This window comes from Jaculus jaculus, chromosome 3 (assembly GCF_020740685.1).
Source record: "Jaculus jaculus isolate mJacJac1 chromosome 3, mJacJac1.mat.Y.cur, whole genome shotgun sequence".
Taxonomy (NCBI): domain Eukaryota; kingdom Metazoa; phylum Chordata; class Mammalia; order Rodentia; family Dipodidae; genus Jaculus; species Jaculus jaculus.
In genome coordinates, this window is record NC_059104.1 from 14644686 (window position 1) to 14670994 (window position 26309).

General features: G+C 43.1%; 1 protein-coding gene and 1 pseudogene across 6 annotated transcripts in view; one reads left to right on the forward strand and one right to left on the reverse strand.

The window, feature by feature from the left end:
- Nucleotides 1–26309, reverse strand: part of Mbnl2 (muscleblind like splicing regulator 2) — a 193507-nt gene that overhangs the window by 39082 nt on the left and 128116 nt on the right. For 3 of the 6 annotated variants that reach the window (XM_045146355.1, XM_004651058.3, XM_045146354.1), the window contains exons 4-7: nucleotides 17895–18095; nucleotides 13403–13666; nucleotides 5694–5747; nucleotides 4834–4987 (exon numbers count right to left, since the gene is read on the reverse strand). In XM_045146355.1, coding sequence (XP_045002290.1) covers nucleotides 4834–4987; nucleotides 5694–5747; nucleotides 13403–13666; nucleotides 17895–18095 — 673 coding nt within the window. The remainder of the gene's footprint in view (nucleotides 1–4833; nucleotides 4988–5693; nucleotides 5748–13402; nucleotides 13667–17894; nucleotides 18096–26309) is intronic. The other 3 variants (XM_004651060.2, XM_004651061.2, XM_045146356.1) reach the window with 1 other exon arrangement.
- Nucleotides 21875–22698, forward strand: LOC105944436 (annotated as a pseudogene).

Below are 26309 nucleotides of genomic sequence, written 5' to 3' on the forward strand. Positions count from 1 at the left end.
AAGGCATGCACCACCACGCCCGGTGAGACCTAATATTTTAATAATATTATTTACCCGGGAGTTTGTTTACCATGCACCTCCCTCATTCTTCCATAAACCCAGGAAGGCTTAGGAGGGCAGGATACACAGAGGTAGTCCTTGTGTGAGGTGAATGTTCTCAAACCTCAGGCATAGGCGCACTTGGAGGAGATTTGTTGCTGAAAGTTATGAAAGATTTCATTTGTAATTCAGCAATGGCCCAGATTTGAGGTCACCCCTAAGACATACCCCCTTCTTGCATTCCACTGTGGACCGTGTTCTCAGGTCAGGCCTGTGAATGTCACCAAGGGAATGACCCTTATTGGTACAAGTTACTTCACTGGGCCTCTCTCTACTGACCTAAGAGTGATGTGAACAGGGAACCCACGTAGCTTCGTATGGGGGGCTCTCTTAATGCCAAGTTCTAGTCTGCTCTGCTCCGGAGTCCTGTCTCTGCCTTTTACTCCACTCCTTCCCTCCGCTCTCACCACAGGCCCTGGGGACATTCACACTACTGCTGCAACAGACCACGTTCTAGTTGCTAGATCTTCTCTACCAACCCTTGCCTGGGATGCAACAGGAAACGCCTATCTTATTTCTCAATGGTAAAATCTTGTTTCTCTTTCAAAATCTTTAGCCAATTTCTCCTGCTTTGGAACGTCTTCCATCTCCATATGCCTTGGTACCCTCACCTGTGACATCTGCTGAAGACAGAACGGGCCTCCTTCATCCTCAAAGAGCTAAACCTCAGTAAACCCACAAATTCTATATGCTGTGTTTTCTATCTGGATTTTTACCTAGATCTGAGCTCTGAATTCTCACTGTCATCTCTGGAACTCAGAACATACTCTGTGGCCTGGGTTTGCCGAATCGATTGGACTATCTTTTGGTTTTAAGCAGACATACTTTCCACCTGGACAAACCTCTCAGAAGTTGTGTGGAAACTTGATGTAACGGTTATAGTTTTGTATCACCGGGCAGTGTTTGGACTTGATCTTTTCATATGCTCGCTTCTGATGCAGTGAAGTAAAGGAGGGAAAGATTCTGTGGAGCGGGGGGGAGAGGGGGTTTTACTAGTTCTGAACAAGCTGGGGTATCTTGCTAGGGGAAGAAATGCTGTGAATGAAGTCTTCTCAAATGTCTACTGCTTGCACTAATATTTAATAATAAATAAACAGAAGTATCCACAAGCCAGAAAAATCTGGACACTTCCATGAATTTTATCTGCCACTGTGTAGTGTGGATGCGGCCTCAGCTTTTCCATCCTCAAAGTGCCCAGGGCTTGGGCCTGATGCTATCAGATTGACAGCATCTTGAAGAATAATGATAATGTCTGTAAGGACACTCCCAGTGACTCAGAATAAACCTGTCAGAGAAATGCCAAAAATTATTATCCTGCTATTCTTGTCACCGTGTGTGGCTTTGCCATTTTCCTAACGTTGCAAAGAAAAAGCGGAACTGCTTGGTTAAAATAATCCCTATTGAAAAAGGAAAAATCCCACCCACTGCAAAAAGTACTTGAGCCTCAACCACAGCAGAAATTATCCAGCATGGCTTTAAAGCAGCTCATAGCATGTGTGATAGTTTACACTGGAGCCTGTACAGCCTACAGGGCCCCTGAATGCCACATCCACACTGTGCCAATGGGAGAATTCTGCAAAAGCTTCACTCTGAAGAACGAGCCTTTCCATAAAGGATAACCTCCAGGAGAATGAAAGGTGCATTTTCTTTATATTTATGATGAGTGCTCATGCCAACGTGCATGGGAAGGCAAAAAAAAACCTGTCCATTTAAAAGTAACAGGTTGGGCTGGAGAGATGGCTTAGCAGTTAAGCGCTTGCCTGTGAAGCCTAAGGACCCTGGTTCGAGGCTCGATTCCCCAGGACCCACGTTAGCCAGATGCACAAGGGGGTGCACGCATCTGGAGTTCATTTGCAGTGGCTGGAGGCCCTGGCACGCCCATTCTCTCTCTCTATCTGCCTCTTTCTTTATTTCTCTCTCTCTGTCACTCTCAAATGAATAAAATAAACCAAAAAATTATTTTAAAAAATAATGAAATAAAACTAACAGGTTGATAATCTACTAAGTTACAAAAAATTAAATTTGAACACCATCACTTGATGGGCAGAGGTTTAAAAACATACACGGAATATCAATAAATGATGATTATAATAATGATTTTTTGAAGTAAAACTGAAAATATATTTTTAAGAAGGATATACTGAAATTAACAAATATATGTGTGTGTATGTATACACATATATATGTATATATATGTGTATGTATACACATATATACGTATATATATGTGTGTATGTATACACATATATACGTGTGTGTGTATACATATGAACCATAAACACAGAGATTTCTGTTATGGATTTCAGTGGGAGAAAGGTTATCCTAACTTCTTTTAATAAAATGTTTTTGTCTTTCATGATTTAAGAGAAAGGTGAAGTTTCTTGGAAGTTCGGATGCACTTCAAAACAAGAGATGCACGTTTACCTAGTATGATGTTTGTTATCATGTAACAAACATAGACACTTCTAAGTCGCAGAATTAAGCGGGCTGCCCTGGACCCCGAGCCTTCGAAAGCCCACTGTATGAGGGATGCTGATACAGCTGAGCTATTCCTCAGCAGTCCACCAGAGGGCGAACGTGTACAGCCACAGCAGCCAATTCCCAATATCCATCATTAATTTGTATTTCACTAGTAGCAAATTTTGTGAGCATGCAGGGGATTTTAGTCATCCTTGCTTTGTAAAGATTAAGGGACTTCCTGGTGAAAACTTATAGAGAGGATTATTTCACTGTCCATCCAACCCGACATTATTGGGTTGGAGTATCCCATTTGTGTTAGAGGGCTTCCAAGTCTTCCACAAGGGCTCTCAGGTCTTCCCAGTAGATGGTAATGACATTATTGCTCTTTTTTTTATGAAACACCTTTTCTTTGCATGTTTCTTCCATAAGTAATTTCTTCCCTTTAAAAATATTTAGTGGCTAAGGGATCTACAAGATACACGGGACCTTTGGGAGTAAGCTGACCTGGTAATCATGTTGTTTCAGGTGGGTTGTAAGAACAGATGCTAAACTACAACATCGTGGAATGGTCATTAATTAAGGTTGTAACAGAGTAAAAGTGACCGTTTTAAGATAGGTCTAGAACTAAAATAGAAAATTAAAAATTTTCTGACCTAACATTTTTATTATCATAAACATGGTGGTTTACAGGTGGCCTATGCATTTAAAAATGCAGATTTTATACAAAGAATATCATATATATATATATATCTTATCCTAACTCCTGATATATGCTGTGGAATTTAGTAAATCAATAAGAAAGTGCAATCATCTGGATTTGGGTCAATACGTTGTTCGTATTGAAACTGTTACTTTCAACTTATTGTCATGGGCTGAAGAGTCTTTTTAAAAATATTTATTTGCACGTGTGAGTGCATTTGTGTGTGTGTGTGTGTGTGTGTGTGTGGTAGTGGTGCCAGGGTTTCTTGCTGCTGCAACTGAATGCTGGTCTGGTTTTATGCAGAAGGCTGGGGAATTGAACCCAAGCGAGCAGGCTTTGCAAGCAAGCACTTCTAACCCCTGAGCCATCTTCCCAGCCTTGGATGAACAATTTTCACTTTGAAAAGCTTTAAAGATCATTATACCAAGGTTTCAGGTCAGTTCTGCTTCTAACAGAGTCTAAAAGGTGAAAACCAGTCAGGCTGAGCCGGGCATGTTTTTGTGTTTTGTGCGTGTAGACTCAGGTGTGTGCATATACATGTGTCTGCAATCAGTGAAAAATGGGGGACAGTTAAGAGACTATTGTAACATAAATATAATATAGCATAATATAATTATACTATTTTGCTTCACTGACATCAATCTTTTGGAGCATTTTTTTAAAAAAGCAAATCAATTAAAAAATCAATTTTCATCTTTTTTTTTTTTTTAAGGATGACTCTAGAATCCACATGAGGATCAGTATAATGTCGTGTAAATTAAGCCAGACATGGGGACACCAAGCTCTACAATGTTTCCCATTTCTGCCACCTTGGAAAGCCACTTCTCACTGGGAGGGGGGAGAACCTCAGTTTTCTCATCTGTAAAAGTCAACTGGATGAAGAGATCATGAAGAATTCGTTAAAAACTCTGAGATCCTGTAATTAATACGATGGATCTCTTAATGGAGTTGTAGGTTAAAGTATCTTAGCCCCAAGTATCACGAGGCATTGGCTCAGAGAGGCTCTAGATATTTGTGAACATGGCGAAGGTTGAGAAGGATGGAGAGAGAGAGAGAGAGAGTGAGAGAGAGAGAAAAAATGGATATAAACGTGAGCAGAGAGTAAAGGATTGCTTTAATCGGGATAGCTTTGGACATTTTAGTGCTCTGGGTAGAAGTAGAAGAAAAAAGGTTAGTATTTACTGGAATTGCTATTATTATTAATTTTCTTTTAGGTCATTGAGTGTTAAGGACAAATTTCAGTGGTCTCACATAGGAGGTCTTACTTTTAAAAACCATTTCACAGGGCTTGTGGCAATGAAAGGAACTGGAAGCCGTCACTGCACCCCGTGAACAATCACTCAAGTCACACCCAGTATTTGGCTTTAGAACCTTAACAGTCCTCAGCTGTCAAAGCGAGGTCCCGAGCATCTAGTCAGCGAGGACAACGGTGTACTGTGTCTCGGGCTGTCGTTGCACCCTTAAGTGCGAACTAGATGCCCCCCAACAGCTTAGAAAGAAACGAGGAGAAAGCACGTGACTGGAAGGAAGGGCACAGGACGCGGACGGGGCGGTGGCCAGGGCTCCCTCCGTACCTGTGGGGATGAAGGCGGTGTGCTGCTGCAGCTGGGCACTGGTGAGGGCCTGCTGGTACTGCAAGACGCTGGGGTTGAAGACCGTGCTGGCACCGTTGCTTTTTTCAAGTGCTTGTCTCTTTGGTAAAGGGTGAAGAGCACCGGGAGGGAATGCCTGAGGACGAAGAACGTGACATGGTAGGTCCCACTTACAGCTCACCCAGGCTCCTTGTCCACAGAGATCATCAATTGCAACATTCTTTTTTTTTTTTTTCAAGTAAAACAAAAAACAAAAAAAAAAAAAAAAAAAAAAAAAAAAAAAAACAGCTAAGGAGATGCCTCTGTCATGCACCTTAATTTAAAGAGCAGTAATGTCGAATGAGAGTTTGTTATTGAGAGCGGAAGCATGATTTCTGTAACCCAAAACGGTAGTATCTCAACTAAGGAAAAAAAAAAAAAACCAATAAAACTATCAAGCAACAATGAAAAATAAAAGGAAAATGGCTTAGGCTTTTAAAATGGGTTAAACTATTCTAAGGGGGAGAAAGAAGCATTTGTGTTATTATTAATATCTATTTTTTAAACTAAATGGCAATTTCTTGAATTGAAAGGTGAATAAGAATTATAATGAACTTTTTTTTTTTTTTCAAAGCCAAGTCATTTAAATTTGCTTTCACTATTTTGGAAAAGGTATTACAATTTTGTTAGGATTAATTGATTCCAGGTTACATAGGAACACAAGATGACTAAACACCTTATCAGATCTCTTCCATTTTAAACTATAATCATGATTGGTTGCAACCGATATTTTACAAGTAATACAAATCTCAGGTGGTTCTCTCAAAAGCTACATGCAAAGCGAAGGTGAAAGGTCAAAGTACCAGGTCTACAGATGCTTCGAGAGGTCGCTTCATTGCTTTGGCAGTCGACTGAGTCTTTTAATAACAGGCAGCGAGCACATGATGGCAGTGGGCCAATGGGATTCAAGCGAATTAACATACAGGTAAACAGCAAGCAGAGGTGCATCATGGGAACGGCATTGCATTGTGGATAGGTGAGAAGGAAAAAAATATTCTGAATGCAATATACAACGTACAAAACACTACGCATGCACAACAACAAAAATGTTCTCTAAAGAAATGAATATTACACCTTAAATTAGTATTGAAGCAAAAACGCATCTACTATACCTTAGTTAAAAGCATATAAGAGAGTAAAATATAGATGTTTGAAATTCAGGAAAGTTAATTAAAATAGCAGCTTGCATACACACCATAAGCATTTTTTTTATATTGCTTCAGAAAAAAAAAAATGCAAAACTTTTCCAGGGCCATGGGATTGAAGAACTTCTGATAAGTTAGTTCAAATATGAAATAGTGACAAAGTCAAGTATAACCCAAGGTAAAAATTTGCATAAAGATCATTTTTTTAAAAAATTCAGATCTACCCTAACAAAATGAAGTGGTGAACGGAGACAAAAAAATATTCAGGCAAAAAATATACAAACACAAGATTGTTTAGGTAAAAATGTTTGGGTTTGAAACTTTATTTTTGTCTGAATCATGTGGGTGGTTGTCTCAGTTCTTTTCTTCACTCTGCTAGTGTGAGGGTCTTATGAAGACTAATGTCCCAAACTTAATCATTTGTTCATTTAAATAATGAGTTTCCAAATTTTCTCATATTTATTCCATTTTCCTCTTTCCACAGACTAACTTATCATCCATCCTGTTTTCTACTACATTTGAAATTAAAATTTATTTCAAACAACTTACCGGAATATGCTAAGAAAAAAAAATACCCTTTTGAAAAGGTATTTAGTATCCTTGGGTATTAAAATAATTTCTATTTGGTAATTTTTCTTTGTACTTTTACCTATGATTAGTGATCAAACCAATTACTGAGAAATGGAACTTGGCTAGAACAATTTATCACAGCTAGAATGGCAAAGAACTGTTTTATAATCAGAAATGAAACAATATCTTTAGCTTATAACCATACTTTTGGGAAGATAATTTCATTTAAACAACTTAGGTAGTAGCAAATATGGATTGATTTAGACCACAATGAAAAATCTTCCTCTTCCTGGTTAATTGTTGCTAAAAGATGGAAAAATTCTATGATGGAATTCTGTGAAAATAAAAAAAAAAACATACAAAGGAATAGGTTGAATGCAAATAAGAAAAAAATGAAATATCTCTTTTCTATGTTTAGCACAATAAGTAAATCCCAAAGATTTGTCTAGTAATGAAAAATTCATATTCTAAATTTCTCAGGTAGAACTATAGCATTTGAAATAAAACAAGATGGTGCCAATAATTAATGATCTTTTCTTTGGCAAAGGCAGGGCTGCTCATTAGCCTTGGATGAGTCAGGATTAAAAGGGAGGACAGGAGGTAATGTAAGAGCTATGGAGGTGGGAAGAGAGACCGGGAAGACAGTGGGAAGAACCAGGCAGAGATGAGATCTAGATTGGTCAGCAGAAGGAGGTTTAGACAGAGCCCATCACACAGTGGGAACTCAGTGCTGCCAAAGTGAAATTGTTAACGTGAAAAACAACCACCAGGCTCCTAGTGATTTTATTTTTTGCTGCTGCTGTTGTTGTTTGAGACAAGTTCTCTGTAGCCCAGGCTAGCCTTGAACTCATGGAGATGGTGATCCTCCTGCCTTAGCTTCCAGAGTACTGGCATTTTAAGTGTGAGCCACCATACCCAGCAACTCCTGAACTTTTTTTCTTTCTGGGGTACGTGTGTTCACATGTGTAAGGGGTGTTGAGCTGTGGAGGCAAGGGGACAACTTCCCATGTGGGGTTTTGCCTTCGGCCTTGTTTGAGTCAAGGTCTCGTTACTGTTCACAGTGGCTCGCTGGCCTGTAAGCTCCTGGGTGAGTCTCCTGTCTCTGCCTTCCTTCTTCCCCTAAGCGTACTGGGGTTACAGAAGCCTGCCACACTTTTACATGGGTTCCAGGGATGTGAACTCCTTCTTGTGCAACAAGCACTTTATCCAAGAAACCATCTTTCCAGCCCCTTCCCGGACATTCTTAAATATAAGTTTGATATCATGAAACATCCCCCATGCTATTTTTGTTTAAAACCGTTCACCCTTGCCCAGTGTCGCATTTCTGGGCAATGCAGAGCTCTTTTTGTTTCTATGAGCTCCAAGTAATTGCTACTCACTCAAGAAGGCTACATGACCTGGTCTCCTATACCACGCTGAGACTGTTAACTGCATTACCAAACTAACAACCATATGCTGATCATGTATTACCAAACTAAAAAGTTATTTCTGCCTCAACTTTCCAGACTCATTTCCTCTCTTAGCTTTCCTAGTCCTTAGAGATTTAGAGAACAAGTGTAATGGGGAGGGCTTTTCTAACTTATTAGAAGAGAATTGGACTAAGGTAGACTTTTCTGACATACTAAGAGTGTCTACTGATATTTTGGGGGGAGGGTGGGTGCTCAAGGCAAGGTTTCACTCTAGCCCAGACTGATCTTGAACTCACAGCCACCTTCCTACCTCAGCTTCCTAAGTGCTGGGTTTAAAGACGTGAACCACCATGCCGGGTTATAAGAGTCTCTAAAGGCTGGTTTTTATGAATAAACTGCTGACTTAACGGAGCATTGTCAGTGAAGTCTCCAAGTAGTATAAGACATGTTAAAATGCTCTTTTTTTTTCCAGACAGTCCTACAGAAGGTTAGTTGTCTTTTTCTTAGTCTGCTGAAAGCTCATTTCTGCAGAAAGTAGGGTAATCTTAGCATGTCAATAAGCAGTTCTCTGAAGGGAGCAGGTGATAACAGCATCTTGCTCTCCCACCATGAAGTATATTTCCTTTATTAGACACAAGTGTCTGCTCAGTAACCACGGAGGTTCTGGAGGGCACAGTCAGGTTCTACGTGTGTGACATACACAGTACATGCAGCCAATACATTTTTAAGAGTCTATGTGGACGAATGATCGTGTGATCATGTGATAAAACAGGCTTCTCGGCACACAAATGCTCTGGTCTGTATTATACCTTTGTGTGTCACAGGGCTCATGTGCAGGAGATCAGAGGACCACCCCAGGGGTCATCTTTAGAAACACCATCTACCTTTGTTGAGAGAGGTGACTCGCTGGCTTGGAGTTCATCAATTATGCGAGATTAGCTAGCCTCAAGCTCCAGATACCTGCCTGTCTCTAACTCACTGGCACAAAGACTATGAGAACATTCCTGACTTTTTAAACAACGCTTCATTATTTATTTATTTGGGAGAGACAGAGAAAGAGAGAGAGAGACTGTGTGTGTGTACGGGCATAGAAGGGCCTCTTGCCAATGTAAACTAATTACAGATGCAAGCACCAATTTGTGCATATGGCTTTGTATGGGTACTGGGGAATGGAACTCAGGCCATCAGGCTTTGCAAGCAAGCAAGTTTAACCACCGAGTGATCTCTTTAGCTCATGCCCCGACATTTTAAATGTGGGCTTAGGGCTAGGACTCAGGTCCTCATGCTTTCAAAAAGGCAAGCATTTTATCCACTGAGCTATCTTACACAGCTCCGAGGATAGTCTAGCTCAGGTGACATATTGCTGGCTTTACGTGCACTGAACCTGACCTTGGCCATCTGGGAGCCCAGTGCATGTTGGAAGGCTGCTTGAGTCCCACTAGCCTAAGAAATTCTTTCTAATTACGACCCAACTTTGTGCCAGACACTTAGCCTTCAGTCTTATGAGGCTCATCAAAACATCCCATCCTCTGTCCCCCAGGGGACCCTGCTAGCTTGTGTACATGGATGAAGGATCAGGACATGGCCCTTGGTGAAGTTTGCTTGCTTCCTTCTTTTCTTTTTTCTTTTCCTTTCTCTCTTTCTTTCTTTTTCTTTTTCTTTCTTTGTTTTCTAGGTCAGTGAACATTCCTGCTACAGGTCAAGCCAAGCAGACTGAGGGCCCTGGCCAGCCATACAGGTTAAGACCAAACCCCAGGGGGGAAGTCAGAATCAAAACTACCACTCTGACGGGGATGAAAAGATGTGGACACGAAGCAGGGAATTCAAAGTTCCTGCACATGTGTTCTGGAACAATTGGATCTTATCTAGCCGATGGCAGCTCCTCTTGTTTCCTTTCACAAACTAGTTCTCGCCTTTGCTAACCCATTTTGGTTTGTGTGCACAGAGGCGGCGCCAGAAGATCAAACACCCTTTGTGTTCGAACTACCGAACAGAGGCCCTTTCTGGCTTATGCTCACATTGAAAAAGTTCCATTTAGAGCAATGTTTGTGTTTTAAGAGGTATTATTATGAGAGAATTAGGCTCCAAAGGAAATAAGTGCCTTTTTTTTTCTTTTTTTTTTGTCTAGAGTCTACCTCAGTATCTGATAAATCAAGAAAAGGAGAAATCTCTGGGCAGTCATGACAACTACTCTATGGAAATGTGTCAGACTCAGTTACGGATGCAGGTGGATGAACGTTAATATCTCCTAACTGCTCTCCCACCCGCCCTTCTAAAGAAGGAAATGGAATTAATGGTTCTTCTGCAGGGAAATCTCGCTCCTAACTTTATCCAACTGTACCGAGGCCAGTTTCCAATGAGCTCTCATTTAGACTGAAAAAAAGACTTGACAGATTTGGTAATTTTCACGTCATTGTCAGGAAGATGCTGGCTTTTGTTCTGAAACTCCATCCCTTCGGGCTGTCTCTGGAGATGCCATGAGATCCCATGACTTCTCAGAACTCCAAATTTGGGCACTGTGTAACAACAATCCCAGAAACTATGGTAACGGACTCTCCTGGCATCCTCTGTGACAAGCTTCACGCATCTCGATGAGGAACATGTGGAGGAGGGCACGTGGCGGAGCGCAGCCGTGTGTGGCTTCACATCATGAGGCGGAGGGATGACCTTACTGGGTGTAGAAGGGCGTTTCTGATCTTAGCCCCATCAGCTAGGCTTGCCTGCCCTTGACACACAACTCAGCCCGTAGCCCCTTCAATGGCTGAAGTCGTCAGGGACTGTGCATATTAGAGCTGATTAAAGCAAGGCGTGGAAAGGATCAGGGTTCTAGGGCCACTGCACCATGTTTCCATCTTAATAGGACCGGAGTTACAGGGACCAGGGTTTTCCTCTTCCCAGAACCCCATTATCACGCTCCAAGGTGAGAGAGGGCCACTGTGACTCTGAACAAGCCAGTCATAGCTATGTCTCTTTGACGATAGGTCAAAGTGATATTTAATGAGTTTTTACCCCCAATTACCAATTAAAACTGATGGAGAAAAAATCCTGGTTTCTCTCTCGTCAACTATAAGAATGTGTCCCTGGCCTTAGAAAGTCGACTTGATATACAGAAAGAAGTGGGAAAGGTGGGGGGGCTGCCAAAGTTCCTAGACTGTAACCTTCCTGAGCCCTGTCTTTCCGTTCTCTCACTGGAGGATACTGCATGATTCAGCAAAGCCCAACACACTCATTTGAGCTACTTCAGTTGGGTTACTGCCTTGATACCAAAGTCCTGTCTAGACTTGAAGATAGGCTAAGTACCAGTTGTGGTTTATTAAAAACAACAACAACAAATCATTGAGTAATCAACACACCAAACAGGGTCAACTGGAGCTGGCTTGTGGAATTAATTACAAAGAAAAACATATCACAGTGTGACATCTTTGCTAAGTGGGTAAGAAAATATGGATCCCTCCATTCTAGACAAATATACAAAAGACAGATAAACTCTTTGAAAGAATTCCTTTTTTTTAACTTTTTTTTTTTGAGAGAGAAAGAGAGAGAGAGACTTGGTGTAGTAGGGCCTCCAGCCACTGCAAAACCCCAGGAGTGCGCCACCTAGTGGGCATGTGCCACCTTGTGCTCTTGTATCACCTTTCACCATGTATATCTGGCTTATGTAGGATCTAGAGAGTCAAACATGGGTCCTTAGGCTTTGCAGGCAAGTGCCTTAACTGCTAAGCCATCTCTGCCAAAGAATTCCTTTCACATTCACATAAATTATATACTCTCATCCTCCTGTCCCTCCTCCTCATTCTCAATTTTAGTGAGTTTTGCCCCTCTCTTTTTAACTAGAACTCAAAATTGGAAGAGTTTCTCTATTTTCCCGGGCCCATATGTATGGAGTATGTAGTCGGTCTGTTTGTCTCCATAGATAGGTCAACTTAGAAACTCAGTGTGATGAGTGATGAAATAAGAGAGAAGAGCAAAGAATAGAGAGATGAAAGTCTCTGAAACAGATGAAAGACCTATTTCTCAAGATAACTGGAGCTCAGATGCAAGATCAACATAGATATGAGGTGACCAGTGGACCATCTCTGTCTTCCTGGGCTAACCCCTATGCTTACAACAGGCCCAGGCCTTCCTCAGCACCCATGTGAAGGACACTGAGTGATGATGGCTCTCTGAGTATGGCAGTGGCCCTTTCACCTTGGTCAGTTTGTCTGAGAGGTGCTGGGCCCTAAGCTAGCATGTGGTTGTAAGAGATCTCTTTCACCTTGCAAGCCATACCTAGCCTTCCAAAGGGAGGGCTGACCGCGGAGGCCTGGGGGAGAAGCATCACATCTCTCACACACCAAGTCCTTGAGGGGAAACAACCTACTTCATTTATTTATTCAACCCAGCAGGTGCCCGGCACCTGGCAGGCCTTCTAAGTGTTTTCAGTGAATGAATGTGCCTATCTTACATGAACACAGACGTCGATGTGCCCTCTTGTTCTCAAATTAATTAGAACTTCCTGCGACCTATTGCCGTGGTTCTCAACCTCTGATGCACACGGGGGTCACCCGGGAGCTTTGTAAGCCATGCCACGGCTCAAGCCATACCAGACGATTAAATCGTCCTCGGAAGGGAGGGACCCGTGTCAGACCCTCTTCCAAATCGCAGCCAGATTGAGAAGGAGCTCTCTCAGATGTTAATGTGCAGCCAAGCTACCTAAGAATGTTTAACAACTTAAGTTCTGATATCAAAGGTCTAGGGGCTGGGTCCAAGATTCTGGAGTCTTAGCAGGCAGCGCCCACACACTCGCTGGATGATGCACTTGGCAACTCAGGGACACTGGGGGCTGTGAGATTCTGGAGTCCTGACAGGTGACCATAGCGCCGTAGCTTCTGGTCTGCAGGGACAATGAGGAGACTGAGGGAGGCAAGCCTGGGTTACAAGGTTGTTTTCACTTTGGCACCATCTAGCTGGTCTGCATAGAATTCCGTTTCCAGTGCGGTGCTGGGAAAGAAGGACGTGAAAGGGGAAAAGGGGAGAGGCAGAGCGACAGTCAGAGCTGGCCTCCGTCACTTGCTGCTGGGCACGGCTTAGGGCCAGAGCTGTCCTCCCCGGCTGCTGGAAGGGCCAATGAGCTCAGTGCCCACTTTCTGAGCCCCGTTTTCAGGAAGATCCCGGTGACTACAGCCCTGGGACTGAGAGGGGACCTATCCCTGCACCTTAGGGATTTAGTTACTGTGAAGAAGGGAAGAGAACAGAACAAAAAGGGGGGGGGGGCGGGGAACAACAACAGAACTGAGGCAGCGGAGTAGCGGGATATGGCAGCCTGGTGTCCCCGCTGTCCCGGGAGCATCTCGGTCGCACCCTGAAGCGCCGCGGAGCGGGGCGGGGCCGGCGGGCCCGGGGACTTACCATGACAGTGGCCGCAGCCGCGGCTGCCTGGGCGGCCACGGCCGCTTGGTTGGCTTGGTGCTGCGTAGCTTTGATTTTGGCCTGCAAGTGTGCGGGAGGGTGAAAATATTTGCATTTCTCCCTCATGCAACGCCCCTTTATGTAATCCATACAAACAGTTACGGTGTTGTCGTTCGTGTCGATCATGGTGCTGTCGGCCGGGTGCGCGAAGCGACAGTCGGTCTCTCCCCGGGCACAGTTTCCTCGCTGGAATTCCCTGCAGACCTGCACGGGGGGGACAACAGGGCACTGCTTTTCCCCGTCCCTCCCTGGTGGCCTTGGTGCCATCCGAGGCCAACGTGGTCAGCATCCAAAACCCAAGTAACCTCAGTCCCCGGCAGCTCGTTTGGGGTTTGTTCCATCCCTTTTTCTTTTCTTTCTTTTTTTTTTTTTAAATATTATTTATTTATTTATTTATTTGAGAGCGACAGACACAGAGAGAAAGACAGATAGAGGGAGAGAGAGAGAATGGGCGCGCCAGGGCTTCCAGCCTCTGCAAACGAACTCCAGACGCGTGCGCCCCCTTGTGCATCTGGCTAACGTGGGACCTGGGGAACCGAGCCTCGAACCGGGGTCCTTAGGCTTCACAGGCAAGCGCTTAACCGCTAAGCCATCTCTCCAGCCCCCCTTTTTCTAAAGTGAATGCCAAAATGGAGAAAGAAGAAAAAGACAAAGAAAATACCCTGAAGTTGGTAATTTGCCTTATACAGTGAAGGGGAAGAGAAACAGCAAGCCCTCACTATCCATGCCATACTCACCCTCATTACCTATGCCTATTATCTATCATCTACTTGTCTCTCTGTAGGTATGTATCTATTACATATCTTTTTCTCTTTTTTCTGTTCTTTTTTTTAAAGAAAATATTTTCATTTATTTATCTGAGAGAGGGGGGGCAGAGAGAGAGGATAATGGACGCACCAGGGCCTCCGGCCACCACAAATGAACTCCACACGCATGCGTCACCCTGTGCCTGTGACTTATGTGGGTTGTGGGGAATCAAACCTGGGTCCTCTGACTATGCAGGCAAGTGCTTTAACCGCTAAGGCATCTCTCCAGTACCCGCCCTTTTTTTTCTCTTTGGCATGTTTATGTGTCTAGCTGGGGAGGTCAGAGGTCGACAACGATATCCTTCTCAGTTGCTCTTCACATTTATTTGCTTGCTTGCTTGCTTGCTTCCTTCCTTCCTTCCAAGACAGGGTCTTTCACTGAACCTAAAGCTCTCCAATTCAGCTTGCCTAACTAGTCACGAAGCCTTACAGAATGTTCCTTTCTCTGCCTCTCCAGTGCAGGGTTTGTAGGTACACCCCGTCATGCTTGACCCCTAATGTGGGTGACGGGGATCTGAATTCGTGTCCTCATGTTTGCCTGGCCATCTCCTCAGCCTCTTTACCTATTAACCAATTCACCTGTCTGCCTGTTCACCTATCATCTCACCAGCTAGCTAGCCATTATCTGTCATCTCTCTCTTACAACAGTTATATGGCTGCAGGTATATGAGACATATCCATCTATCTAGCTAGCTATCAATTATCTATCTATCTATCTATCTATCTATCTATCTATCTATCTATCATCTACCTACCTGTCTACTCCTCTTTTACCAAGTCTGTGTGGCTGCAGTTTAAATAATACACACATGTGTTATCTCCCACCCTGACAATCACTACGGGAATGCCTCAGTTTCTTTAAATAGAGGGATAGTTTCCCCATAGTGAAGCTATCATGCATAATGTCCATCACTGAACAGTTCTAGAGGTAGGATACACATATCCCCCCCCACGAGATGGGGAGCAAGGACCAATAAATGGGAAGCCTTCTGTTTCCTCTACCTCCTCCCTGCTCTACAAAGTTGACTGTCACCCTAGTCAGCAATCACAGAAACTATAATACCTCAGAAACCAACACTTTCATTTCCAAGTCACTATCTTATTAGTTTTGATAGCTCCCAAGATGATGAAAGGTAAAAAAGGAGAGATATAATAATAGATAAAAGGCAGGAAATAAATGGAGGGAAGTAGAATAGAGTTAGAAATGCTGATATCTAATAAACTCTTTCATCCCCAATTCTGAAATCTCAAAGAACTGAAATTCTCTATCCTCTGAGAATTCTGTTGAGCTAACATTTCACTATATCCAGAAATATTGCTTGAGATATTGAAGACTATTCTCTATTATGCCTTGGGTATAGATAATAAGAAGGCCTATTCATAGTACGCATATAATCCATTGTAAGTGTTATGGAAATCACCAGAGCAAGGCTAGACGGATGGCTTGGCGGTTAAGGCATTTTCCTGCAAAGCCAAAGGTCCCAGGTTCGATTACCCAGGACCCACGTTAGCCAGATGCACAAGGGGGCGCATGCATCTGGAGTTCGTTTGCAGTGGCTGGAGGCCCTGGTGCACCCATTCATTTTTTTTTTATCTCTCTCTCTCGCCCTTTTTCTCTGTCAAATAAATAAAAATAAAATATTTTTTAAAATCACCAGAGCAGAAGCTTCATAGATTTGTGAGTAACTTCTTTTAGGGTTCTGGTCTACAGCCAGTTGGTTACCACTGATTTTGCATAAAGGGTCACTGATGTGACATTTAAGTCTCATGAACATCAAACATCTTTGGGAAATAGTGTTTTCACTGACCAGTTGAGACCAATGACCAGTGGCTATGCCAGGTTGAAGTGTAAATAAACAATACATAAACTTGGTCACAATTTTCTCCTATGTGGGTATCAGTAAATGTTCCATCTTGAGTCCACAAAATGTGTTAAGTAAAGCTTACTAAGATATCTGCCCTGATCCTAAGGCAGGCTTTCTCTACAGATACGGTGGCTTCCATCTGTCACAGCCTCATGGTTGGAGCCAGGCATCTCATCCATCCAGGGTGTCTGGGTGCAGCTGATGTCATTACTGGTTTGAAATGGACAAAAGCTACTCTGAAAAAGTCATTGTAATCCCATTAGCCTTGTCTACCAGTACTGTTAGGAGGAACTGTTTGTTCCAAAATCTTCTGGTTTAATTTTTTTTTTTTTTTTTAAAAACAGTCACATCCTAAACACTGACGCTTGCTCAGCCCCAGCAGGTGGAGCCCAAAACACTTCCAGTCTCAGAAAAACCATAGTGACTAGAGTTTACAGTCTTTTCACCTAGGTACCTAGATACTCTAGACCAAAGCTGTGTGGCAAAAAAATAAAAAAAAAAAAATAGCTCTTTGAAAATATTTATAGTTTGACAATAAGAATTCCAACACAATCACAGGATGTCAGGTGGCACACAGTTCTTTTCCTTCAAGTTTTGTTGGTTTAATATTTAAACAAATGCACAGTGGAAGAATGTTCTGTATTAGTCCAGTAATCTAAGTACAAAGAAATCACCTAAGAACTCCAATCAGTGAAGGAATTAACTCTCAGAGCCTTTGTACAAACTCATGCTCTGTTGGCTATCCCAGGAATACTGAAGCAAGATGAAGGGAATCTCTCCAGCACTGAATAAATTATTATTATTATTATCATTATTATTATTATTATTATTACTTTTGTTTTTTGAGGTAGGTTCTTACTATAGCCTAGGCTGACCTGGAATTAAGTCTCAGGCTGGCTTCAAAACCCCAACGATCCTCCTATCTCAGCCTCCCAAAAGAGTGTGCCACCATGCCTGGAGATTGGAGCTTTAATCATCAAAGGACAGGAGGGTTGGTTTGGTGCACAACTTAAAAGTTCATGTCAGGAAGGACATTTGAATTTATATTAAAAAACTATCTCAACATAACCAAATTAATCTAGCTTCCAGTTCCTCCTGATGACAAACAAAATCCCCAATGCTAATATACGCTGGTATATTTTAGAGACACGCATGTTCTGAGAGCAAGTGACATGTGACCATATAGTTGCTTGAGCCTTACAGTTCTACTTCTGTTCCTGTCTCTGAGTGTTACCCATTACCCTGATTGCTGGGCTCCTGGATTTCTAGAGCATTCCAGGATCCCAGTAAGGATTACTGTTGAGCACAGCAAATTTCAGCATCTATTGCCAACTCCATGGCTTACATCCCGACTGGTTTTCAATATTCATTCCATTGGTTGACAGCTATTTTACTATATATATATTTGAGACACTATCTCCCTTTGTAACCCACGCTGGTTTTGAACTTACGGAAGTCCTCCTGTTTCATTTCTCCCAAGTACTGACATTGCAGGCGTATGTCACCATGTCTAGCTGAATGTTGTGCTCTTAAGCATATATCCTATGCAGCTGATTTTCACTTGTATAAAAGTTATTCTTTGCTCATAGGCTATTTTTTTATGCTTGGCATTAGTTGTATACCACAGAACTATGACCAAGATTTAGAGAAGCACGTATCCATTCTTTTGCAGGATGAAAATACAAGCTAGCATCCATTCGCTTACACAGAGGCATACTTCCACCACAAATCCATCTTAAAACACAAACATCTTTCAAGTACCTCCAGTTTGTCCGTCCTGAGTAGTTTCTGAGTTGCAGTTGAGCCCGGGACAGTGACAGGCGGACTCCCCGGAACAATAACAGGCGTGGTGGGCAGAATTTCTGTTGGTACTAACCCAACTCCGGGGGTGACAGGCGCTAAGTAAGGAGCAAAGCTAATAGCCGTGTTTGTCCCTATGGTGGGACCTACAGGAAAAGTGGGCTGTTAAAGGAAAACAACACAGGGGGGGGAAAAAAAAGACTTCTTTAGAATTTAAAACTTTACCAGCAAGTGTCATTTGAGCAAACATGTAAGCAGTTACCAGAATATGACATTTGAGCAAAATTTATCTACTGTATATAACATTCTCTGTCTCAGTTGCCTAATCCAATGTTGAATTGTAAACATTCATTAAACAACCTGCTTTCTTTCGTCTCATAAAAAAAAAAAAAAAAAAAATCAAACCCCACATAACCCCTCTCCTTCCAAAACCAGACAACAATAGGGGGAACATCAGAGAAACCCAGTTTCAAGGAACAGGTGAACCTTGTGTTCCGATGAAGAGTTTTCAACAAATAAAATAACAGTTTCCACCCTAATTACATATCACTCCCAAAGATTGATGGGTGTAACAAAGCTACTGAGATCTACAGGACACAGACAGAGTTATGATTTTCTCTGCAGGATTTTACCATCTCTGGAAGGGGCAGGAATAAAAACTCTTGATTTGCTTTTATTTTTTTAAACCTTTTAAAATGCTTTATTTATTAATTTGAGAGAGTGAGAGAAAGAGGCAGATAGAGAGAAAAAAAATGGGTGTGCCAGGGCCTCCAGCAATTGCAAACAAATTCCAGACGCGTGCGCCACCTTGTGCATCTAGCCAGTTTACGTGGGTCCTGGGGAATTGAACCTGGGTGCTTAGGCTTCACAAGCGAGTGCCTTAACCAGTAAGCCATCTCTCCATTCTTAAACCTTGATTTCCAAGTGGACTGTATTTGTTCATTTTCAAACTGTGGAGCTTAGTTGGAATTTTATTTTCCTGAGACTTACCAATACACGTTCCTATCTTCTATCACGTGCATCATGGACACTCCCAAAGCTCACAGGCAGCTTCATGGAGACCTACTTATTTGTGTCTCAATCCACCCTTGCCTTCCTGAAAGGTGGGCTGGACGAGCTGGCAATGCTCAACTGATCAACTTCTCAACTGGCCGTGATGGAAGTGGTTTGAGTTGCTGGGTCACAGAACCAGGGGAGCAATGACAAGAGCGCTGGGCACCTCGCTGAATGTACGTCCCCACACTAAAGTCCTGGATGGGAAAAATGAGGCTGGCGGGTACATGGAATGCTCAGCTTTTGGTGATCTGATAAACAGGCACATAACACTCCCTTCCAGAAAAGAAGCCAGAGAACCACAAGCCTTATCTCCCCTTCATTTTCTCTCTCTCTTTCTATCTATCTGTTCTTGTTTTCTTTGAGACAAGGCCTCCCTCTGCGGTTCAAGTTGGCCTAGAACTATGTGTAGCCTGGGCCGGCTTCCAACGCATGCCGGTCCTCCCCTGCCTCGGCCTCGTGGGTGCTGGGATTGTGGGCATGGGCCACCGTGCCGTGCCATGCTCCGTCCACTGAGGACGAAGCTGAAGTGGGTGGCTCTGCCCTCGCACATCTGCTCCCACCAGGGCCGAAGCTGCCCGGTTCCTGTTGCCCACTACACAGGAGGCCAGAGTGTGGTGCGGTCTGTGGACCTTTAAAAGGACCTCTGTTTAAAATGACTGTGAAAGCTTTTTCTAAGAATGAACTGTACACTGGGTGCCTCTTTATTTGTTGTTTGGTGTTCAGTTATGGGTGATTTTGTTTTCTCTCTCTCTCTCTTTTTTTTTTTTAATTACTTTTATTTATTTATTTATTTGAGAGCGACAGACAGAGAAAGAGGCAGGTAGAGAGAGAGAGAGAGAATGGGCGCGCCAGGGCCTCCAGCCACTGCAGACGAACTCCAGATGCGTGCGCCCCCTTGTGCATCTGGCTAACGTGGGTCCTGGGGAGTTGAGCCTCGAACCGGGGTCCTTAGGCTTCACAGGCAAGTGCTTAACCGCTAAGCCATCTCTCCAGCCCTCTCTCTCTCTCTTTTTGCACCACTGGGTATTGAGCCTTGGGCCTGCATGATTAGCAAGCAGTCTACCAGTGAGCTACATCCCCCAGTGTGACGGCTGACTTTTGACCTATTTAGGATCAGGATAAGTGTTCAAAAGTATTTGCAATCATAAGCCAACATAGCTTCCTTTCTTTTCTTATTAAACATATTTTTATTTACTTACTTTGGGGGGGGGGGGAAAGAGAGAATAAGTATGCCAGGGCCTTTTACCACTGCAAAGGAACTCCAGACACATGCACCATTTTGTGCATCTGGCTTTATGGGGGTTCTGGGGAGTTAAACCTGGGCCAGTAGGCTTTGCAAGCAAGCATCTTTATCTACTGAGCCATCGGCCCAGCACTCCCCCCCCACACACACACATATTTTTCTTACCACTGCACCATGCCATTGCTTGTGCCTTAATCCTTCACAATCAAAACGTCTTGGGTAACATTCCTGTTGTCTATTTATGAGTTGTTTAACACATGGGACAAATAGCAATCTATGTTTAGTAAACATATTTTTTATTCGCAACAAATAACGGAACAGCATCTCTTATAAATGTCCGTGTTAGAAACAGCAGATTATTGATAAGTTTGTGCAGGGGAGTCCTGGCGAGGCTCAAAGTCTTTAGTAGCTGAGGGATCAAAGAGGCGCTTCCAGTGGTCTTTCTAGAAGGCCCTGCGGTGTGACCTTCCCACGAGGAGCTCGTACTTCTTGATGGCTCAGACATAAAATTTTCTCCGGTAGAAGGTTGTAACATGAGCTTTGAATGTGGGAAAGGACCATGGTTAGGAATTCTTTTCTTCCCTTGTCCTTCTATATGTATGTGTTACCCATTTGAATCGTAATTATAGAATGCTGTGGTTTCCCAGTAACTATAGCTTCTATAATTTAGTACTAACGAAAAAGTCAAGTGATTTAATAGTTTAAGCGCCATGTAATGTTAGGATTTATTAAAAAAAAAAACTTTAATCCTAAAAGGTCATAAGTCACAGCACATGAATGATTCAATGGACTGGCTGTTTCAGAAATGCTTGAGTAGTTTTTTTTAATCATTTTTATTTTTTGTTTTTATTTTTTATTTATTCATTCAAGAGTGACAGAGAGAGAAAGAGGCAGAGAGAGAGAATGGGCATGACAGGGCCTCCAGCCACTGCAAACTCCAGATGTGTGTGACCCCTTGTGCATCTGGTTAACGTGGGTGCTGGGGAATCGAGCCTTGAACCGGGGTCCTTAGGCTTCACAGGCAAGCACTTAACCACTAAGCCATCTCTCCAGCTCCCCCCTTTTAAAAATATTTTTATTTATTTATTTCTAAGCATATGGGGGTGGGGGCCTTTAGACACTGCAAACAAACTCTAGATACATGTGCCACTTTGTGCCTCTGACTTATGTGGGTAGTGGGGCATCGGACTCTGGTCATTAGGTTTTACAGGCAAATGCTTTAACCACTGAGTTGTCTCCCTAGCGCCCAAGAAGAATTTTTATAGATAAAGTCTGATACAATAGATCCTGGCAAAATTCTCATTTAAAAACATGCTAAAATTTATAGCCAAATTTAGGGAGTCACTGTCATAAATAAAAAGTGAAATGAAGTATTAAAAATCTTATTATACTAAAATTGTAGCTGGATGTGGTGGCGCACGCCTTTAATCCCAGCACTCGGGGGGCAGAGGTAGGAGGATCGCTGTGAGTTTGAGGCCACCCTGAGACTACATAGTAACTTCCAGGTCAGCCTGGACTAGAGTGAAACCCTACCTCAAAAAACCAAATTTAAAAAAAAAAGAGAGAGATCATATTATACTAAATGCTTTAACTCAGAAGACTTATCAGAGTAAGTATTTAGAAGACAAAAAAAAAAAAAAAAATGTCCTCCCAGCCATTCTCCTACTCAGGAAGCAGCCACGGGGCCCAGCCTGATTGGCACGATCCTAAACCCCACTTCCACAAGGAACGGCAGTGACAAGTGAGCATTTGGTTCAGCCAGCTGGGCACAGGAAGATACAAGGCCTGGCAGGCAAAAGCGCTCCTGCAGTGCCCTTCACACCTTGTCTGGGCCCATCAGGCCCATGGTGAGGTGTCCCACCGAGTGGTACCACACCGAAGTCTGAGTCGCCAGGGGCTTCAACCTGGAGGAGCCAAGGGTGGCTGGCATCCACAAAAAGGTGGCCTGGGCTCTTGCTATCCCTGTGGACCCAAGGAGGCAGAACAAGTCCACGGAGTCACTACAGGCCGATGGGCAGCGCCTGAAGGAGTCCCGCTCCAAGCTTGTCCTTTTCCCCTGGAAGCCCTCAGCCCCCAGAAAGGCAGAGGAACACAAATGGCCTACTCAGCTGACTGGACTTGTGAGGGCCATTCAGAACATCTACACAAAGGAAAAACGCCAGAGCCATGACAGAGAAGAATTTCAAGGCTTTGTGAAAGTCTTCTCATGGCCCGTGCCAATGCCCGTCTCTCCGGCATCCGAGCAGAAAAAGGGCCAAGGAAGCTGCAGAACAGGGTGTTGAAAAGAAAAATAACAAAATTCTTTTGAGGCACAGTAATGAATCTACAGTTAATTATAAGAAAGAAAGAGAAAGAGTATTTCCACACATTTCCAGTTTGATTTCCTACATGGATTCTCAACCCCATCTCCCCAAAGATCAGTGTGGTGACATAAATACACATTGTCCCTCAACTGTCAATAAGTGAGAACCTCAAGATGCATCTTCCAAAATCTTTTTCAATATTAAAAAATATATATATATTCCAGGGCTGGAGAGATGGTTTAGCCATTAAGGTGTTTGCCTGCAAAGCCAAACGATCCTGGGTTGACTCTCTAGGACCCATGTAAGCCAGATGTACAAAGGGGCGCACACGTCTGGAGTTTCTTTACAGTGGCTGGAGGCCCTGGCGCGCCCATTCTCCCTCCCTCTTCCTCTCTCTCTCTCTCTCCTTTTCTCTTTCAAATAAATAAATAAATAAATAAAAATATATCTAAAAAACTATTCCAATTAAATGTCAATTTTTGTCTTCAAAAGTACATGTCACTCATTCATCTGACTTAGTGATCTGAAATACATGTTTCACTGTGTTTGAGGATGAGTCTAACATAGTTCACTGAGGAAATAAGAAAAATACAGATTTTAAATGGAGAGAGATCTATGTTCAAATTCAGTCCTCTCCTACTTTGTTCATTTTCTTTTGCCCTGGGGAGGACATTAACCTCTCTGGGCTTCTGTTTTTTTTTAATCTGCAATGGGCAAGAAAAGTTGCTAACTGTAAAGGATCTAGCTAAATAAACAGCTATTTCTCTTCAATTTCCCATTGTCCAAACTCAATAAAGAGCTGCTATAATCAGTAGTACAAACATTTACATTATTAAAGGTTTTTTTCTCCACAAATTATTCAATGCACCTATAACATGAGCACATAGAGGTACAAAACAATTACATTGCAGCAAATACCTTCTATTTATTTGTCTTTCTATGTGAGCTATGAGTGTAAGTATATTATGTCATGAAAACAGAACATTTAAAGTTCACAGGCTTTAAGAAGATGGATTCAGTTGGATGGTTTCCTTTTTATAGAGGGTGTTTCATTGAAGTTGATTAGGGAAAAAAGGGCAGTTATGGTCATCTGCTGAGATGAGACTTCTGTGTAACACTTCATATCTGTGAACATGGCTGGTGTTTTCACAGCATTGTCACACATGTTGTCTTCTTTAATCTTACCAATATCCATGAGAATAGGAGGAATGACAATTCTGCAGGTTAAGGACTAGATCTTGCAAGGATAATGTTGCCAAGGATGAGGACGCCTGGTCCCAGCCGTGGGCCTGTATCCACTCTTGTGCACACCATAGATTCTGTACTTTAGAACGAAAGATGGATGGAAGAATCGATACATCCATTTCCTGTATGTCTTTGGAGCATCCACAGAGAGAACGGTGTGTGTCCCATACTTCCTTAACCATCTCGATGGGTAGTTTGTGTGGGATCTCCTGAGCAGCAGTATGGGGTGGGAAGGTGGCTCTTAGATACTAGAGTAAAATAAATGAGGGTCCTGGGACTGGGTAGTCAGGTCAGTTGGTAAAGTGCTGGCCTTCAAAGCATGAAAAAGACCAAGTATTCCATCCCCAGAACCCAGCACTGGGGAGGCAGAGGCGGGTAGATCTCTGTAGTTTGCTGGCTAACCAGTCTCGCCTACTTGGTGAGCTCCAAGACAATGATAGCCCATGTCTCAAAGAAAGATGGATGGTCTGAGGTTGTTCTCTGTCCTTCACATGCACACACATGTGCAACTGAACACATGAAATGAAACTCTAGACAGGAGAGTCTAGGACCACCACCAATCTCAATGTGTGAGCTTAGTTTTCCAGACAGCAAAGGCAAGAGCAGGGAAACCTCTGTGCAGTATTTCATCCCGGAGAGCTCACCAGCTCCAGGCTGGATGAGAAAGCTGTAATTTCTTCATGGAGCTGCTACCAAGACACGATCCATTTGGTCCCTGTCAGCTCTCAATGACGATCCACAGCTGAAAAGGCCGCAGGACAAGATGTGTGGAAAGCCTTGGAGAAAATCGCTTCTGAAGTACTGCTCTTGCTCCTTCCTCCCTCTGCACGTTCCTGTGTTTGTGTTTCTCCCCCCAGACTTTCCCGGGGCATAAAACCAGTAGTTCTGGGGTCACCAGAGCTGAGTGGAGACTGGACTGCATAAGACTTTATGGGTCACAGGCAAGGTTAAATGTTATGGGGAACCATTTAGGGATCTTAAGTAAGAGGGTATGAGGGTCCCAGTTACATATTCTTAAATATTTTCATTTGCAAGAAGTGAGAGAGGGGAAGGAGAGAGAGGCGATGCAAAGAGAGAGGAGAGAGTATGAATGGGTGTGCCAGGACCTCCTGCCACCATAAACAAACTCTGGATGCATGTGCCACTTTGTGCATCTGGCTTTACGTGCATATTGGGGAACTGAACTTGGGCCATCAGGCTTTGCGAGCAAGCATCTTTCACCATCACCATGGAACAACCTCTCCAGCACCTATATTTTTAATATTTTATTTTTAAAATATTTTATATATTTATTTGAGAAAGAAGGAGAGGGGAAAGAGAGAGAGAGAGGATGGGTGCACCAGGGCCTCCAGCCACTGCAAAGGAACTCCAGACACATGTGCCACCTTGTGCACCTGGCTTACGTGGGTACTGGGGAATGAAACCCTGATCCTCAGGCTTTGCAGGCAAGCACCTTTACTACTAAGCCATCACTCCAGCCCCTATTTTATTTATTTATTTGAGAGCGAGTGGCAGAGAGGAAGAGAGAGAAATGGTGTGCCAGGACCTCCAGCCACTGGAACTGAATTCCAGATGCATGTGCCACCTTGTGCATCTGCTTTATACCCTATTGATGTTTTAAAAAGGTCTTCCTGATTGCTATTCGTAGGTATATGGAGTGGAGCACGAAAGGATTAGAAAGGAAATGCTTGTAAGGTGGAAATGGGGCTGGTGGTGGCTAAGAGAAGGGCACAGGCAAGTGATGGCTTTGAAGGCAGACAGGTCAGGGTTGATAAGGCGCAGATCAGTGTGTATGAGGCCCTCTGCGTGTTGATGGAGCCAGCTACTGAGATGGGGAATGTGGTGGAATGAAGACTTTGGTATTCAACATGTCAAGTTCATGCAAAAGATTTAGAGGTGACCCTGTCCACTACAAAGTGGGATATATGAGCCTCGAGCTGAGGGGAAAGGTTCGGACTAGAAATACACACCTGGGGGTTCTCAGTCTGCGCGTAATTTATAGCGCTGGCAGTGATGGTTAGGCTTCCAAGGAGAGGGTAAATAGAAATAAATATTCTGCCTGGCAACCCCAGCACAGAGTAAAAACGTGAAACGCACAAAGCAGACACACAGGAGAGAGGAGAGAGAGAGAGAGAGGGAGAGAGAGAGAAATATTCAACAAGAGAGACTGATCGTATCTTCTGAGTGCCGCTACGAGGTCTAACATAATCTTACTCATCAAATTGGGATGAATTAATAGTATACAATAAACTTGGGTGTCTTCCTTTAACTTTTTATTGACAACTTCTTTTATTGACAACTTTCCTTTCTTTAACTTTATTACTTTATTGACAACACAACATGACCTCCCACCACCTTCCTTTCTCCCCCTCCCCAAATGCCCCCTCCCACTGAATCCCTTTTTTACAATCAGCTCACTCATCTTTGAAGACGGGAATAGATTCTGTAATAACGTCACCATGACCGAGTGCCAAAGCCAACTGTTAACTCAAGAAACAGGAAGCATCTAATTCAGATGAATAAACCACA